This window comes from Enoplosus armatus, chromosome 16 (genome assembly GCF_043641665.1).
Source record: "Enoplosus armatus isolate fEnoArm2 chromosome 16, fEnoArm2.hap1, whole genome shotgun sequence".
Classification (NCBI taxonomy): Eukaryota; Metazoa; Chordata; class Actinopteri; order Centrarchiformes; family Enoplosidae; genus Enoplosus; species Enoplosus armatus.
The window spans coordinates 2,245,012-2,263,587 of record NC_092195.1 but is presented as its reverse complement, the minus strand read 5'-3'; the positions used below and the strand labels follow the sequence as shown (position 1 = coordinate 2,263,587).

Sequence of the window (18,576 nt, the reverse complement as noted above, 5' to 3'; positions counted from 1 at the left end):
TGGTGGACGCACCGACGCTGCAGCTGTCCGCGGGATCTAGCTCCCTGGGTTTGCACCAGTAACATTCTTGGAGGCAAATGGATTCTTGTGAGATGCGTCTGTCCTAACCCTCGTGTTGTCTTAAGGGTCAAACATGACCCACCACCATGTTTAACAGCAGAGAAAACCCCTCAAATGACCTTTTTTCAACTTGAAATTAGCTGACTTTTCCTAGAGTGACCCAAAAATGATAAAAAGGGAAATATTGCCTTTGTTTGTACACCACCAGGGTTGTCTTGGAGGTCACTTTCGAAATCATTTACACAATTTACACTGATTACAGACAAAACTAAATGACAAAATAAACATTTCTTGTAAGTTTACTAATGGGGGGAGCAGTCAGAGGCGGGGTCATCTCACATACGAGATGCTGCAGGTGACTTCAGGTCCCGACATGGGGGAACAAGGGGGCAATGATCTAGAAGAGGAGGAGGTATCTGAAGAAGAAGATGGGGAAGAATACAACCCCGAGCACGATGCATCATCTTCAGATGAAGAAGAAATGCCCCCACGTAGAGTGGTAGTGCACACAGTTTCGTGACGAATGGTTTCTTCACGCATTTTGTGGTTTCAAGGTCATTTCTGACTCTTGGGACAAGGGGAGCATACAGAATGTCGAGGCTACACAAGGGTTTTAATTGTGAGGAGATATAAATGCGGCACTTAGCACTCCTAGTTTGCCCCCGGCCATCGAGAAAACTGGCTCCCTGGTTGACGCCATGCTGGCGGCAGTTGTGGTCCCGCAGGATGAACCCTAATGACTTTTCCCTTGCACCACCACCAACATGTTTTTGTTTTGTGTGAAATTGCCATTAAATTAAGTTCAGGCTTGTACGAACCCCACTCGATGAATGGCAATGACTTCGGCGATCCTCTGACTTTTCCTCCAACGCCGTCATTAGGCCAAATTTTGTCCAATACTTTGGTTTAGGACCAAATAGGCGTAATAATAATAATAATAATAATAGGCCGAAGGAGAGCATTCCCACCAGCCTCAGCTGTACTCTGTGCTCAGTGGCAATGAGAGAATGTTAGCGTGCTAATATGCTAAACTAAAGTGGCGCACCATGGCAACATTATACCCGCGACACATACGCCATGTTAGCCGTCTCTGCATCGAGAGAAAGTCATTAGGGAACTCATGGCTACGTTACTAATTTTGAAATTGCAGAGAGAATCATTTCCAGCATAAAGAGGTCCTACCCGGGCGCCAAATCCACCCCCCCCCTCTCTGACATATAAATAACAGTCTGGAGGTAAACCACGTGAACCTGGTGACTGACCTTTATTCATACTTAGAGGAGCTTTATAGAGGTCAGCATAAAGTTACAGGGGCATCCAAATCAGGCCGGGCTGTGGGAGCTGTTATTGTATCTAACCCTCATGTTGCAAAGCTTAATCAGGCAAAAGTAATAGGTACTGGATGTCATATTTCTTGTGTGACTGGGGAAAACAAACACTACTTGCATGTTACTTCTTTATCAAGACACATGCTATGATGCGCCAAAGCTCTGTATAAAATGCACCATCTCCCCCTCTATTTTGATCGTAATAAACCCCCCCCTTACGGATCATTCGAATCCAAAGATTTTTGACAAACAATGCTCTGATTATGTCCATCAGGAATCGCACGCTTGCGCGATTCGTGCAGTTTTTGGGGTTCCAGCCGCGTGGTCGAATGCGCTCCTTGTGGGTGGCCTTGGGTAAAAGCGACTAAATAAATGATGTAAACGCTGTAAGCAAGGTTCATAAGGTTGCCTTTCATGCTAAAAAGAGCTCCGGTGTGTTTGGCTCAATCGCAGTTGGCACCATTTTACAGTAATGTAGTAGTTTAGGAGGGAAATAACTGTCCGTAAGAGATCAACCAGAAGCATTGAGTCTGCGGTTTTATTATTGTTGAAGTGTATTATTGTCTCCGAGTCCTTTGCTGAGTGAGAAGGAAGGAGACACAGAGAGCGCCCCCCCCCCCCCCCCCCTCCCCCACCTACTCAGGGTCAGGGGGTCACAGGGAGCTGGCGAATTGCAATACTGGGATTGGACTTCCTGTGTTGTTTTCAGACGGTGACTAAACCAAACACCGACACACAATCACTGGAAAGAGTTCACAGTGCAGTTTTAAAGGCGCCCTACGAAGGTTGCGGCCACAAGTGGCGCTGTGGAGCAATGTTTTGATAAGCGGGTCCCTTCCTGCAACAACCAAACAACAACAACAACAACAAAAATGTTGCAATGTGCCAGGAAAGGCAGAGAAGAAGAAGACGACGACTGCTAGCAAGTAAACAGCGCTGAATGTAAACATAACTTTGTTTATCTAATATCTTGTTTTTAAAAAGGGTTTTCATTCCTACGCACCCAAAGCGTTGGGGCCGTAGTTTACATCGAACAAGGTTCCCTTTGAGCAAGTCAGTAAAACGGGGAGAAAACGCAAGCTGCTACAATCATGTTACAAACAAGAAATGGCATTTTTGGATTATTGATTTCATGTTTGTTTTTTTTTGTGTGTTTTGTTTTTCGATCCAAGATCCCGTCCACCTGTCCCATGACATCAGCCACGGTCCACTTACTAGCTTTTTGCTTTTTTCCTCTATGACTTCTTCCCCCCGGTGAAGAGCCTGAAATGAGATCGAAAGCACAAGAGCAATTTCGTAAGTGGACCTTGAGTTGAAGGTAAATCTTGACCTCCACATTCTCACTTTCCTTAGTATCTCAATGTCAAACTACTTCCTGTTTTTGTGTGTCCTTCATTATCTTCTCCTGGTGGGAAAACTTGACTTTTTTTTCCCCCTCCCTTCACTTTTTAATGCAGGCAGCACATGTTTTTAAGAGACGTGCTTATTTCCACAAACTTTTGGGAGTCGTGGAGGTTGTTTGTGGAAGTGAGGATATTGTAGTCCTGCTACAATGGATACAGTATATTTTGTGGGGGGAGAAAGAAAAACAAAATGTTGTAAAGGAATGATTTTTTTTATTTTTTTATTTTTTTTTCCTTCAGCCCTTTGGGTTTGCTTGGTTTGTGATTTTCAGAATAAAGCGTTGCCTGTGTTGCCTTATTCTGGCTCGGAGCTTTGTTCAGTCTGCGCACAGAGGAGGAGAGGCTCTTTGAGCGAGGGAGCCGGACCAGAATAAAACAGCACTTTAGAAGGGGGGGGGGTTCTTTCTTGTGAGTTTTTCTTGACAGTATCAGGGGTTAATACAGCACGTGCACTCGACACAAGCGCTCCATCTATTGTGGGAGAATGTAAAGGGTTTTTTTTGTTTTTTTTGGACAAGGTCAGTCTTTGTTGGTGCAAAAAAGAACCTGCTTTAAATGATCCACCGATGGACGCCTCAGCTTTAACCGCAGTGACAATATGAACCAATGCTTTAAATACACCACGACGGGAACAGGCTGTTGATCCTCTGCCTGCTCTACAAAAATAGAATATAAACTTTTTTTTTTTTCTTTTTTTTTTTAATATATGTCGCTGTGTGCGATTCATTTTTTAATAAGATAAGCAATTTCAGCAATGGGAAGGTATTTCAATCCGTAAACGCTCCCGTATTGTTTGAATGTGAAGAATTTATGCTAATGATGAAGACCGAAATTAATCCTAATCTTCAGTTTCACTCCGTGTATCGTGTTGCTCCACAAAGGCATCATTCCGATGCACGCTTTGGCACGATACACAACCCGGGTGGAAAATATATTTGCTTCTGCCACGCTGCTTCAATTCAATTACCAATAGGCTAAGTGCAAGTGTAACTAAATATAGCTGTTTGAACGCGGTTTGACCCATCGAGGAATTGCGAGCGACCAAACGCAGCCCTGTTCATAAATATGATATGAAATAACGGTTTCTTTGTGGAGAAAAATGGGAATTAAAAGTGTACCTGAAGCTGCAGATTAGGCGGTTAGGTTATCCACTTACTGGTCTTGTTGAAGCTCGGCACAGAGTGAAAAATAGCAGCCGCCGCATGTGTGTCGTACTCAAAGCTGTCAGGCTTTACCCGGCCTTATTAAATGGTCAGCTACGCTGTGTATTGTCACAGCCTGGTGCGTTTTGGCAGCCGCGACCACGAGCTGTGGAGCACTGATGCCAAAAAGCGGCTTATCTTGATGGATGGGTTCATTATCACCTTCTAATTACAGGTGGATTTTCAGGTGTATTCATTACCTCTGCTGACCGGGGTTGTGTGTATGTGTGTGTGTGTGTGTGTGTGTGTGAATCAGGGGGTTACTGTTACACCGGCTGAACTGCAGGGGGTCAGCTGGTGTGTGTAGGGCGGGGGGAGGAGGAGGAGGTGGGGGGGGGGTCCAGGGGGTTCCTGTTTCAGCTTTGCTGTAGGTTCTCTGCAATATTCATGAGCTCCGTGGGGATCAGTGTGCTGTGCAGCGCTCAGGCCTCCGCTCCCTCCTCAAACTGCCTTCTGTGCTCCATCAAACGCTATCACAAGTGTTAGTGTGCATCTGGCTTTCAGCACACTGACAACCGTGACTGCTCTATAGGTGCCATATACCTGTACGGTGTATATGAGACTCTTCCTCATCCAGGAATTCTGATGTGGGTTTCTGATGTGGGGGTTTTGAAGCTGATGGTGATATTTCTGCATTGAAGCTGTGAATGTTGGGAACACCTTTAAAATGAGACAGTATATTTCAAGGGGTCCGATAATCAGTAGCCAATATTTTAGTTGTTTTTAGTTTAGTTTTTTTCCCTTGCTTTTCTTTTAAATAAAAAAAAAAAAAAGCAGAAAAAAGAAGGTCTAGCATTTTCAAACAAAGCCTTTTACAAATGCAATAACAGGTTCTTGTTTGGCCACTTGGGGTCAGTGAACACTACATCGACATATCATCACTTTTTAAGCTAATATGTCGAAGTTGTGAGCAAATTCTTTAGCGGTTTAGGTTTAGCAACCTCTTCTACATTGCCACGTTGTCATTTGAGGCTGTGGCAGCAAGTTAAGCAAGGTGTTTGCTTTGCTCCTCCTGAATCTTTTTTTAGCTCTAATTTATGCTGCTTTCTACTCTTGAATGGGAGCACCGGTACTGTACAATTTTCCCCCCCGGGGATCAATAAAGATTCTGATTTCTGATTCTGATTCTGATCTGAGGCTCAACAATTGGTCTGAGCTTCCCTTTCAGCACCCTGGCAAAAGCTTTCCCGGGGCAGTGTGAAACCCCAATAATTAGAGCACACCCTCCAGTCCCCCTTTTTAAAAATGGAAACCACCACCGTGGTCTGCCATTCTGCAGGCACTGTCCTCGACAATATCTACAATAATATCTAGATCTCTGCCAGCCCTGCCTGCAGCCAAGCCCTGCTTTCCCTCCCTCAGTTGGCGGATGGTTTGCCAGAACTTCCTTGAGGTCTTGAAAGTCCTTCGCTGTAGCTTCCCTGAACCCAGAATTGGTATTGGCTAAAATAAAGCCGCCAGTTTTTGCTTCAGCGGCGGCCAGAGACTCCCGGTACCGGGACCCCTGAGCCAACCAAGCTCGAAAGGCCTCCTCCACCAGCAATGAAGATTGCAACCACGTCAGGCACCAACGTCCTTCTGACCACAACTCCGGGCAGCCACCTCCACGATGGAGGCTTTGACACACGGCCACAGATCTGATGATGTGATCACAAAGTCGACCATTGACCTAAGGTGTTTTGGTACCAAGTTCACTTATGAATCACCCAATGCTCGTACATGGCCAATCCATGACTAGCACAGAAGTCCAATAACAAATGACCACATAAGATCGGGCAGGCCATTCCCCTCCAGGTTTCTCCATTGAGTCTCTTGGCATCATCCTTTCCAGGACCCCACCTAGAGTCTAAGGGGCTTTCACAGCAGAGTCAGAGTACACTTGACCCCAAAGTCCAGTTCGTTTGATTAGTGTGACCACTGTGTACCGTACAACTTGAAAAGGTGGCCTCGAGTACGGTTCATGTGTACTCGGGTACACAGTTCGCATCAGGTGTGAAAACTACTGCACCAAAACACGGAAGTAGACTGCTGTTTAGAACGTGACACCGTAACCATTCGACTGTAAACATCTGCGTAGACGCCAAATTCACCCGCCCGAACTGCACGGCCATGGCTGATAAAGTAGGAAGGAAGGCGAGCGGGTGGTTGTTGACATTGTCTCCACAGTAGCAATAATAGTAGGCATAGTGCTTATAGTACTCTTTTCTACATGGAGGGGGGACAACATTAACAAATGTGCATAGTTGATGTGTTATGGCGGTTGGCAAACAACTTTATGGTGCATTAACGCCACCAACTGCTATGGAGTGTGGATCAAGGGTACTCGGGTACGAAGCAACGCCCTAAGAGGGCTGGATACTCCAAAATGCCGCCGAGTGTGTAGGCACAAACAACACTCAGAGCCTTCGTCTCACCGACTTGTAGTCTCATGGAGGTGACCCTCTCACTCTACGGGGAGAACGGTCAGGGGCTCAAGAGTACCTCCACACCCATAAGCCCAGCTATATCTACTGCAGTTGGTCCTGCTCCACCTCCCACACTAGCTCTCGCTCCCTCCCCGCCAGAGGTTCCCATCCCATGTCCCTAGAACCAGTCTGCGGTGCATTGTGGATCTTGCTTGCTCTTTTGTGAAGACGTGGGGACTTGTGACAACACATTTCCGGATGGCAGCCATTACGCGTGGGAGTAACATGATGGTCAACACTACAAAAACTAATCCGATTAAATTGAAAGCCACTGAGCCACTCTGGTTTTTCAGCTCTGAGAAAAGAAATTCCGATTTTGAATAAGGTCAACGTCAGCCCCGTGTGTCTTTCTAGACAATGCAGATAATCCAGGAGGGAATAGGCAGAGACGTAGTCAAAAAAGAGATCAAAACCAGGTAGTCAAAAAATACAAAGAACACTCGGGGGGGAAATCGCTGGAACGCTTAGCACAAAGGACAAAGACGAACTGGCACATAAGGAGGGGAGGACACAGGTTAAATACACCCAGGTGAGAGACTAATGAGGGACAGGTGAAACTAATCAGGGCGGGGCAGGCCATCGCGAAGGCGGGGGAAACACGCGGGAGCAGGAAGTGAAGCCTCTGAAACGAGAGGAGACGGTAAGTGCTGCAAAATACAAATACAAATACACAGCGTGACAAAATAAGGCGACAACGCGCTGACAAAACTGGTCGGGACGTTACACGCTGTATATATTAGAGCCCGTCCCTTTCTCTGCGTTAAACTAAAAACATGAAGTGAGTGCGGTGAGGTCCCCGATGGCTATTATGCGTGCATCAAAGAGAGGCCGCTCAAAGAAGATCTCTTTTCTTGGCATTTGAATATATTAAACCGTGTTATGGAACCTCCGTATGTGCCCCACAAATTAAAGGAAAACATGAATTGAATAATTAATGCAAGTGTTTATGAATGCAATTTTAAGTTAGCGGACGCTAAGAGGATGCACCTCCCCACTCCCACCTCAATGGACATCTAGTTTAAGAAAATAACCAGAAGGTCAAGAACGTTTTGCCTCGTGGACCTCAAATGAACTTGCTGTATTACATGATACCCTGTCATTGTGATTGGGTAGCTTAACCGAACACAAGCTTTACATTCGCAAACGCTCGTCAATGCGCTCAACGCACAAAGCCGAATTGTGACTTTTCACCTGTAGTGGTCCCCATATAATTAGAGCACGATGGAATGAACATAATGTGTTACTGGCGTGGTATGATATAATTAATATACTTTTTATGATCATTTTAGTCTTGTACTTGTATATATATATACAGTATATATATATATTTTTTTTTTTTCCCTGCAACATTTCAAGGCAACAACTTTTATTTCTCACTTCGCTCAAAGTTAAAGTAGCACAAAATCTGTGCACTGCACCCACTTGGAATCATTAAGTTCCCAACTGATCTTCATTCTGTAACTACTAGTCGAACAGCGTCACGCCTGATCCCTCATGAGCCGCAGCATCTGATTGTCACAGCTGATAAGATGTGAGTGACTCCAGGGCCTAACATAGGAAGAGCGCAGGGAGTGGTTAAATTCATTCATTTTGATCAGAGAGGAGACCAACAAGACTGCCTTTAAACATGTACATGTATATATTTCATTTTAACAGAGTACAATACAATCAAACGTATGCCGATGAGCTAAGACTGTTTTTAAGCAACCTATTTTGACGAGTTTAGTGAGCGATTACGACGGAACTCAGCAGAAATACAGGATTGAACTTGACCTGACTTTGAAGTAAAATGGCAGTTACTGGTGTTGTGCTGTGGGGTCTGTCCCACAAAGGGACGGCAAGCGTTCATTTCGCTGTACAACCGCGCGTTGCAAAATGACCATTCGACCGACCCTTGATATATGATGATATACATGATATATATATATTTTTTTTAAAAAGAGTTCATTCATAGAATCGATTACGAGGTTGTCTGAAGTCTGAATCTCAGCTAAAGATTTGGAAGTTACAAAAGACTTTTTTTTCTTGAAATGCTGATCACTAATATCTCTAAATCACTAACATTTCCTTATCCATATTTACGTTCTTTTGAATTGAGCACATTTTCCCTTCAAGTCAGCCGCAGGCCACAGCTATGCGCGCTACGGTCTTAATGTTGTACCCTGGACTCTCCCGTGCTCTGTTCGTCTTTGCTTGGCTCTGTGGTCTGATACCTCTGGAGGGTGTTATCGGAACTATCGATTTCTGCCATTCACGTCTACAATCAGCAAAATGTACTTAAAGCATGAGAAGTGTGAGGACAAGTATTATTGGTAGTTAATCAAATGTTTTTTTTTGCAACCTTCACCTATGTCAAAATCAGATGCAGGAACTGGTCTGGCTATCAACTTTTGTTTTGAAATGCAGTATGGTGTGCGTGGCCTTATGCAACGGTGACATAACCCAGCTTGTGTGTGTGTGTGTGTGTGTGTGTGTGTGTGTTTTTTGCGTCCGCGCAGGCGTCTTTTGTAACGTTTTTACAGTGTCTTTAAAACGAGTCAAAAGAAATGTGCCTGGAAGTGATTGTTGGAGGAACCCAAGTGAGGGAGTCATGATCCAGCTGCATGACTTTGTGCAACTTTTAGAAAAAAAAAATAAAAAAAAAAGTCCTGGCCACCACCCAGAGCGCAGTGGTAAAGGTACAGTATTTCCTTCTGAAGTATAAAGCAGCAGAAAATGGAAATACTCCCCCCAAGTACCCCAAAACTGTACTGTGTGGTGCTGGAGAAAGTGTGCATTTTCAGTATTCCGCCACGTTCGCGAAAGAATCCTCGTATTATTTATTTGAAGCGCACTGTGGTGCATCAAATGTGGTATTCAGGGTGGTATTCACACTCGTACTTTTCCTGTATTATTTATTATTCTGTGCCTTGTTTTGCTCACCAGTTAGGCACACTTCATCTCATTGTGTTTCGAACTAAGCATCTTTATACAATCTCCATTCGGTTTACCACAGCGATCAACCTTGAATCAGCCCATTGTAATGCCCTGTGCACTTCTATACTGCAATGCACTAAAGCCTAATGCACAAGTGGCTTAAAGCTCCATTCACTCCTATTGCATCAACAGCTCTAGCCAACACATTTTCATATGACCACCTGAGTCTTCTTAAGGACTTCTTCTTTTTTTTTTTTATTATTTCTCCCTTAATATATTGATGTTGTTGCAGATTAATAATATAAACGTACACATTTACGTAAAGGTGTTACATGCTTTGGATTTAGCCTCACCTATATGCGCGTTAAGGCTCCATGGGTCCGTGAGTTCACCAGTCAGACAAAAGTGTCCAAAAGTATGTGACAAACAGGAAATGTTAGAAATGTCAAAATAAAGCTCCCGCCAGTACGACGTTCAGAAGTGCTCCCTTTTGCACTCGCACGTCTTTGACCTCATGATTGATCACACAAAAAACAAATTTCAAGTTTTCAAGAGTGCACACTGATCAAATGTGAATAAACTCAATCTAATCATATATATACATACATACATACATATATATATAGTTTATGAGTTATATACGGTAATGCAGAAGTGTTTTAAAGACCCCATTGACTCCCATTTTATCTATATCTCAGCCGCTTAGTTTTCGTATTATGAAGTCATCCAGAGATCATGCCAGTTAGCATCAGTGCTTACAGCATTCACACACATTTTACTTCTTCACTGGCTTTTGCTAATTAATATATTGATATTGTAAAAATAATAATACAAACATATACGTTAGGGTTAGGTAGGCGAGTCAACACGTTTGTTTGCAAATTGTTCAAGGTGTGGAGGGCTTTTTTTATTATTGTAATTTGACAAAAAAATAAATACAAACAAGCAGGAGTGTCAAAATAAAGTTCAGTTGAGTCCAATTGAGTCCAAAAAAAAGAAAAGAAATGTATAAGTATTTTAAAGGCCCCATTGACTCCCATTTTATCTATAACTCAGCCAGTTAGTTTTTCATTGTATATAGTCATCCAGAAATCATGCCAATTAGCACCAGTGCTTACAGCATTTACACACATTTTACTCCTTCCCCAGTTTATTTTTTTATCATTAATATATTGTAAAAACAACAATACAAATGTATATAGCATAGGTGAGTTAACACATTTGTTTGCAAATTGTTTAAGGTGTGAAGGTTTTTTTTATTATTATTATTGTAAGAGACAACAAAAACCAAGCAGGAATGTCAAAATAAAGTTCAGTTGGGTCCAAAAGAAAATGTGAATAAGCTCAATCTCATGTATATAGTTTATGAGTTATATACTGTAATGCAGTTTAATGCAGAAGTTTTTTTAAAGGCCCCATTGACTCCCATTTTATCTATAACTCAGTATATAACTACATATATATATATAACTTAGTTTTCATGGTAAAAGTCATCCACAAATCATGGCAATTAGCATCACTTATTGAATGTATTGGTATTGTAAATAAAAACAATAATACAAATTCATTTAACATAGGGTAGGCCAGTTAATACGTTGGTTTGTAAATTGCTTACGGTGTGAATTATTTTTTAATGATTGTGATAGGCAACAAAAACCCAAGCACCAAGCCAAATAAAGTCCAAAAAAACAAAAAAAACAAAAACAAAAACAACAACAAAAAGCACCTTGTAAATCTTGATCATGTCTTTTAATTTTTAATCAAGCCTTTGAAGACGTTTTCATCAAGCAAAAAGCCAAACAGGAAGCTCCAGACATGTCAAAACAAACAAAAAAGAAATCCCCCACCAGTAAAACATCCTTTGACAGCGACGCTTGCGGCCACCGCGATCGATCCGCCAGCGCGTTATTGGCGTCGTCAGCCGCTGCTGCGGTTTCGTCAACAGAGACGCGGTAAGTTGCCGTCGGACGCAGCCCTTCTCTTCCTCCTCTTCCTCCTCTTCCTCTCCCGTAAGTAAAAGAAAACTGTTTCCCGAACACACGAATCGGTGCAGCCGGTCCAAACTGTGCGTAAAGGGCGCGTGGCAGGTTAGAGCCGTGGAAATACTCGGCTTTAAATTAAAAAAAAAATAAATAAATAAATAAAATAAAAAAAACACCGCCGTGTATTTTGTTCTTTCCAAGAGGGAAAGAAAAGCTGTGTGTTGTTCCTCCGCCTGCGTTTCTTCTCCCCTCCGCCTCGTTCCGCGCTGCGGAGCCGCAGTGATGTCAGCCTGCCCGGGTCGTCTGAAGGTCAGCAGCCTCGGCTCGGGTTCACGCAAAGTTCACCCGCATATATTAGGCAATTCAATCTTTCATTCTCCGTGGCAAAAACTAGTTGGAAATGAGCGGCACGGGAGGGGTGGTGGTGGGTGGTGGTGGTGGTGGTGAGGTGAGGTGGGGGGGGGGGGGGCGGATAACCCATTCGTCATCGGAGGGGAGAACATGTGCTTTTAAACGCCGTCCGTGTTATTTTTGATAATAGAAACGGGAGATCCTCCGGTTCGGCCGGGCGCCACCGCTGCTTTCTCTGGTGTCGGCAACCGAGACGGCGGGGCGATTCAGAGAGAACGCGTCGGGATTATTATTATTATTATTATTATTATTGTTATGATTATTATTATTAGACTGTTTGTTATGGAGGAGTCCCGTGGCGGCGCGCGGACCGGACACGGTGCGGGGAAACGGCACATGAGCGTTTAGAAGACGCCACGGAGCATTTTGGTCCGAAATAATTCATGATTCCGGTGCGGGACGACGGAGAAGAAGAGGAGCGAGATCTGCCGTGCCAAGAAGAAGAAGAAGAAGAAGAAGAAGAAGAGGAGGAGGAGGAGGAGGAAGAGGAGGAGGAGGAGGAGGTGGGGGGGATTTGAAATCAGCGGAGTTTGATGGAGTTGCGTGCGCCCATGTCGGTGATTTTTGTATCCGTAGCGCACAAGACGAGTTGAGCGACGCGCCGTCACCATGTTTGACTGCATGGACGTGCTGGCCGTGAGTCCCGGGCAGATGCTGGACTTCTACACGTCCAGCCCGTCCTCCTGCATGCTGCAGGAGAAGGCTCTGAAAGCCTGCATCAGCGGACTGGCGCACAGAGAGTGGCAGCACCGCCGGAGCGCACACTGTAGGTCCAAACTTCTGCTGTTGTTGTTGTTGTTGTTGGTGCTGGTGGTGCTGGTGGTGGTGGTGCTGGTGGTGCTTGTTGAAGCGGATGAGCTCGGAATGAGGGTGATGATGATAATGATGATGATGATGATGATCCACAACAAGTTTGCCATGATGAGAAAGTCAATTTTGCTTTCAGGTTCAAATCCGATATATGAGGGAAGAAAGTCTTGGAGGCATGAATGAAAGGGCGGGGGTGGAGGGGTAGGGTGGTGGTGGTGGTGGTGGTTGGGGGGGGGGGCATTAAGTGTCACTTTCTGCTGCTTGTCAACTTAGTTTTTGATGTCATGCCTCACGTCACCCCGCCGCGCGCGCCCTTCATAAATTCTCCCGGCGGTGCGCAGGAAGCCCCGACCCGCTGATGTATGTGGGCCAGTTCAGAGTCCAGAGAGCCGGGGGCCGGGGCCGGAGGAATGCAAGTGAGAGTAAACACAGGCGGCGCTTCCACACCCCCCCCCCCCCCACCGGCCCGCACATGACAGGAGAGGGGCGAGCCGCGACCTGCATGCGCTCCCTGACACTGATTTAGATGAACGACCCCGCCGGACCTCCTCAAACGAGATGAGCGTAGTGGTTGGGGGGGGGGGGGGGCTGCTTCTCGGACCAGGTCAACCTCTCAGCTGACTGATAGGTAGATGGACTGCTGCTAGTTTGTCTTTTTTATTTATTTATTTTTTATTTAAAAAAAAAAAAATTATTATTTTGTGTACGAGACTTTAAAAAAAGAAGAGAAGTAGAAATATCTAAAGTAGAACACTTGGGGCATCCTATGGAGGATAAAACAGTGCTAACTGCTGTGATAAATGCAGAGTTTGTAGGGAAAGTGCACCCAAAATGACCTCCTGTGAGGAATTCAGAATAACCCAGGCCAACCCAGGCCAACCCAGGGGGGGGTGGGGGGGAGGGGGGGTCACCCGCTGGCCCTGTAAGTAAGTAAGTGGCGTGTAAAATATGTATCATCGGGATCATTTCTCATCGGCACTAACCGGGCGCCCGGGAGGCACTTGGTCAGTGTTTGTAGTCACGTCACTCCCCAGGAAGCGTGTGCTCAAGGGCACTCAGTCAAAGGCCTCGAACCCCCCCACCCCCCCCACCCTCCGCTCTGCTGCAGGTTCAGGGTGTGTTTTAATGGGGGGGGGGGGGGGGGGGGCTCTCTGAGAGGCCTCGCGAAGCCGATCCACAGGTTACTCTCCCGCCCTGTGGTTTTTGTCTCTAAAAATGTGTCAGAAAGTAAAACCCAAATATACTCAAAAAACTGCTACTGGGACAAAGAAACGTAGGGAAGTGGGACCCCCCCCCCCCCCCGATTTATGACATTTGTGCTCGGAAAAGGTTTGAAACGGTCAACTGAGAACATTTGCACCACTTTTCAGACCGATGATAATGCGAATAAGGCGCACGGCAGCCAACTCCTCCATCCTTTCCGTGGGTGGAAGTGAAGTGAAGTGGCAGGGAAGGTCATCATTTGTGTCACGTGTGCGGCCAAGAGTGCGCTAAATGCCCCCCCCCCCCCAAAAACGCAATTTTTGACCATACACCGAAAAACCGTTTTCCTATTTCCTGTTCAATTATTGCGGTGTTAAACGACATTTATCTGTCATTTTAAAGTTCCTCACGCGAACGTGTAAAAGCTGCCGTCGATTGTCTTATTAATTTCGTGACGTTCAAGAGTTCCTCCCGTCGCTAATCCTCAGAAGTAAACGCGCGGTCAAAACGAAGGTTAATTATCAATCGCGCAGCTCAAAAGAAAAATCCCTTTGAAATGGCCTCAATCGCCTCGACAAATGAAACCTTTACGGCGTCTGTAAACCCTTAAAAAAGGAAGAGTTCACTTAAGTAACAGTTTAAATGACTCAAATATTATTAGTAATGCATTAGCGGAGGAGGAGAATAGTGTAACCTTCAGGGGCTTGATTATCGGTCCGTTGAGGATCAACTTCAGTTGTTTTTCTTTTTTTCCTCCTCATACAGACGTATTTATGCAAATTGAACTTAACCTTGAAATGGACGGTTTGAGAGGCCTTTTAAAGTGTAAAATCAAGCGGAAGTCAGGTAAAACTGTATATATATAATATATATATATATATATATATATTATATATATATAAAAAAAAAAACGGGTTGCAGAGCAGCTTCTTAAAAAGGTGTTGGCAGACTTTAAAAAAGGCTGCTCTGTTAACAGTGGCCGGGGGCCCGGACTTTTAACAATACTGGGGTCAAGACTAAGTCCATCCACCCGCCCTCCTAAGAGAATCTTAACCAGGCAACAAAATAAAGGTCTCTGCATTTTTTGCTTTTCTATTTGTTTTTGTTTTTTTGTTTGTTTTCTAGGGTCAAAATGCTGCCGTCTGCAAAGTCCCAGTAGTGAAATACTCATTTACTCATTTACTGGCCTGAACATGAACAAAATGAAACACATTGACTCTGCAAACACTGAAAATTCGCCCGTTAAATGACATGTGAAATTGTAGGATGCAATGAACGAAATGACCCATACCCCCCCCCCACCCCCTCCACGGTGGCAGCTACGACCCCGGACCTGTCGTCACTGACCCCCCTGAGGGACACTGCGGAGCCATGCCTGATCAGGTGCTCTTTATTAATCCGCTCATTTCAGTTGTCACGGGATTCAGTTGAAATGAAAGCGAAGCCTGAGACGTGGTGTTTTGTTTAGCAGCTGCTAACCAGCTAGCAGCAGGACAATAAGGTGGCGGCATTGTTTCACACAATGGGTGGCCTTTGACACGTGTGCTCGCGCCGGCCCTTTAAGACAAAAAAAAAAAGACAAGCAAAAAAACAAAACGGGACAAAATAAAAAAAGGTTGATTTTCTTTATTATTATTATTTTTTTCTCTCTCTCGAACGTTTTCTCCACTCGGCCTCCGTAAAGCTGCACGTTGGCCTTTTGTGCTGTCAGGACAGGATCCCTCCAACCCCCCCCCCCCCTTGCCCCCTTTTCCCCTGTTCAAATTGGACTTTGATTTGAGAAAGCCTCTCCCAGGGTCACTGGAGATGTTGGCGTATTCATTTTATTTGTTCGGGATAATGCAAACCTCCCGGGTGTTAATTAGCCGACGACGGGCCGGCCATTAATGCACTCTCCTCTCCCAGCCGAGGCGTTAATTAAGAATGATCAAGGACCTTCTTTTTATGCGCAGATGAAATGGGCTTTTTTTTTGTATTGTTTTTTTATTTATTTTTTTTTTTTTTTAGCGGGTCCGGCGCACGTCTAAGGAACCCGATGGATTTCACGTTAAAGGCCGTTGTATCTCATCAAAACAAATCCGAAAGCTATCAGGCGAATAGGTGCAAAAAAACGGGACTGTCTGCAAAACAGCGCTGCTATTGTGGCTGACGGAGTGTGATGTTCCCGGGCGCGATATGTGTTGCGCAGCTGATGTGTGTTATGGGATAATTGGGGACTTTTTGTCTTCAAGGCTGAAGCGCCTCTGATATGGACATAAAAGGCCATTAGCACAGCTTGCACGCCAAGCTAATTTAGTGGGCGTGTGAAATGAAAGGCGGATAAGGGGGGGGGGATAAAAAGGGATGTACAACAGTGGAATGAAAGGGGAGCTCTCTGATGCCAGGCATGTTTAATCGACGTGATTAGGACAGTGTGAGGGTCCCGCCAGGGCTGCACCGACACTGTGGATCTGCAGCGGCGCTGTGGGCCCCTGCTTGACCACAGCTATATATATATATATATATATATGTATATATATTTGAATCTGGTTCCAGTGGAGAACCTTACTTTCTCATGGAGGGGTTTAGTTTAATTGCTGTTTCAGAGCCCCCCCCATTTTTTTTTTTTTTGGCACGAGGAATAATAATAAAAACTGAATAGAGCTGAGTGAACCAGGTCAGAATAAACAATCATTTCACTGCAGTCAAAGATAAATAGAGATTAGTTTTAATTACATTTGATGTAGTTGTAAGCAGACATAAAGATATTTGAAAGAGTTTATTAACAAAAGTTATAACTTCATATATATATATATATATAGACTCTGGTTATGGAGTTATAGATTTTTCATATGTCAATAAACACTTAGAAATGTCCTTATAGCTGCTTATGGTGCCATAAAGCATTTATTAAATGCTTACGTAGTGCGCATGAATGATGAGCGAAAGTAAAGTCTTGCCATGTAATTACAGGCGGGCGAACAGAGAGGTTTTAAAAAAAAAGGAGCCAGACCAGCTTTCCGGGGGGGGGGGGGGTTTGTCTCCAGACCAGCCGTGAGGTCCGGAGGACGGGTACGGACGGAAGCAGCACATCAGAAGTGTGTTTTGGCTTTACAGAAGCAACAGTTTAAAATCTCTGACACGCAGGGAGCCAGAGACAAAGTCTGAGGAGGTCCTGGGCCAGCGTATCCCTCCCTCTAGGTCTTGGTGGGGACTCTGAATCAGTCTTTAAGTGCTCGCTCTTTTTTTTAATTTTTTTTTTTTACGTCCCACTAGGCTGATTTTGTTAATTGTCTTAATGTGGATATTAAACGTCCCACCGCAGAGAGTCCATAATGAAACCTTCCCGGCTCGGGGGTTGTGCCGTCGGGCGTTTTTTGAGACGAGTAGCGACTTTTAAAATTTGAAATTATTAAATCTTTGGCACCAAAATTAACATTGATTTTTTTGAATTTTTGAACGAAACAATCAAATGCTATGAACAATCCCTGCTTGACGTCGGCCGCGGGAAAGAGTGAACTTTTTATTGCTTGATTCAAAAGCTTTAAAAAGGCGCCTGAAACATCTGTAACACTCTGTGTATTATATATAATATAAACTGTGTATTTCCGTGTATTTTCTTTAAAAGGCGGAACGGTGCACTTTGAATTCAGACTGCAGAGAAAAGTGTCACATTTTGGGCTTGACTTTGGTCAGCTTCAGTTGTTCTTAACCCCTGAATTGACTTGCGTCGCACGCGTTTACCTTCAGTCTAATGTGGAATGTTTAAGGGGCTTTTTTCTTTTTTAAAGGTGTAAACTCAAAGGTTTACGAATGCGAGGCTAAATGATTAAGACTGGCCTCGGACTCAGCGGTGGGGGTTTTTTCCAGTGGAGTTTGGTCTATTAGCTGTTTCCACATAAATGACCACTAAATAACAATTATACAGTTTCAAGATTGTGAATACCAGCAGGAATGTCGTCAAAATGAATTATTTTATATGAATTTTTTTTTTATATATAAATCAGCCTACAGAAGCAAAACAATAAAATAAAATTGCATTTGGTCGATTTTTCTTGCCCTCACGTTGAAATCATTATTTGCCAAATGTCGGCCTAAAATCAGCCTATATATAAAACGACTGTCCACAATTCTGTTCCTGACAGTGACTCAGGGTCATGGACTTAACCGAGGAAATGGAAAAAAAAACAAACACTGTGTCCTCCGCCCCCCATCCCGGAGCTCCCGGCCTCAGTCCTGTCGACTGTCCTCGAAACGGAGCCGACGCCGGAATCCAGTTACGTGTTAAGGCGCTGGCAGGGGTGGGGGGGGTGTGTGGGGGTGGGCGAATAAAAATCGTACCGGGCCACGAATTCCTCCGGATTAGAAAGAAACGCATCTCGCATTTCAACAACCTGATGTCTTTCCGCACGCTCCCTTCCCTTCCCCGAGTTTCTCCCTCGTCAAATGCTTTTATGGCTGCCTTAGTTTCTGGGTCAGTTTTCACGAACGCTTTGAAGTGGCTTGCACCTGTTGTGTGTCGGCTGCTGCTGCTGCTGCTGCTGCTGCTTCCAGACAATGTGTAGTTTGACCTAGACGCCCCCGGGGTCGCTGGGAGGTCAAAAGGGGAAGGGGGGGGGGCTTGGTCACACGACTGCCTGGGAATCTCAGTAGACACCCAATAATGCCTTGTCAGTATTTAAAATGTAGAAATAAAGCCAGTTTGGGGGGGAGGGGAGGGGAGGGGGGAGGGGGGTTCCTTCACTGTCAAATGTAGATTTGGAAGCCCTGACGAAGAGCAGACCTTCACCTCTCACTCTTCCATGAAGTCAAGCGAC

At 44.7% G+C, this 18,576-nt stretch overlaps 1 protein-coding gene across 2 annotated transcripts in view; it reads left to right on the top strand.

The window, feature by feature from the left end:
• The window catches only part of LOC139299415 (retinoic acid receptor beta-like), a 100,202-nt gene that overhangs the window by 20,073 nt on the left and 61,553 nt on the right, over window positions 1-18,576 (top strand). The window contains exon 1 of one of the 2 annotated variants that reach the window (XM_070922317.1): window positions 12,377-12,533. The exons of the other annotated variant lie outside the window; for it this stretch is intronic. Within the exon in view, the coding sequence (XP_070778418.1) occupies window positions 12,377-12,533 (157 nt within the window). Of the gene's footprint in view, window positions 1-12,376; window positions 12,534-18,576 lie in introns of those variants that run through there. 2 annotated transcript variants of the gene reach the window in all.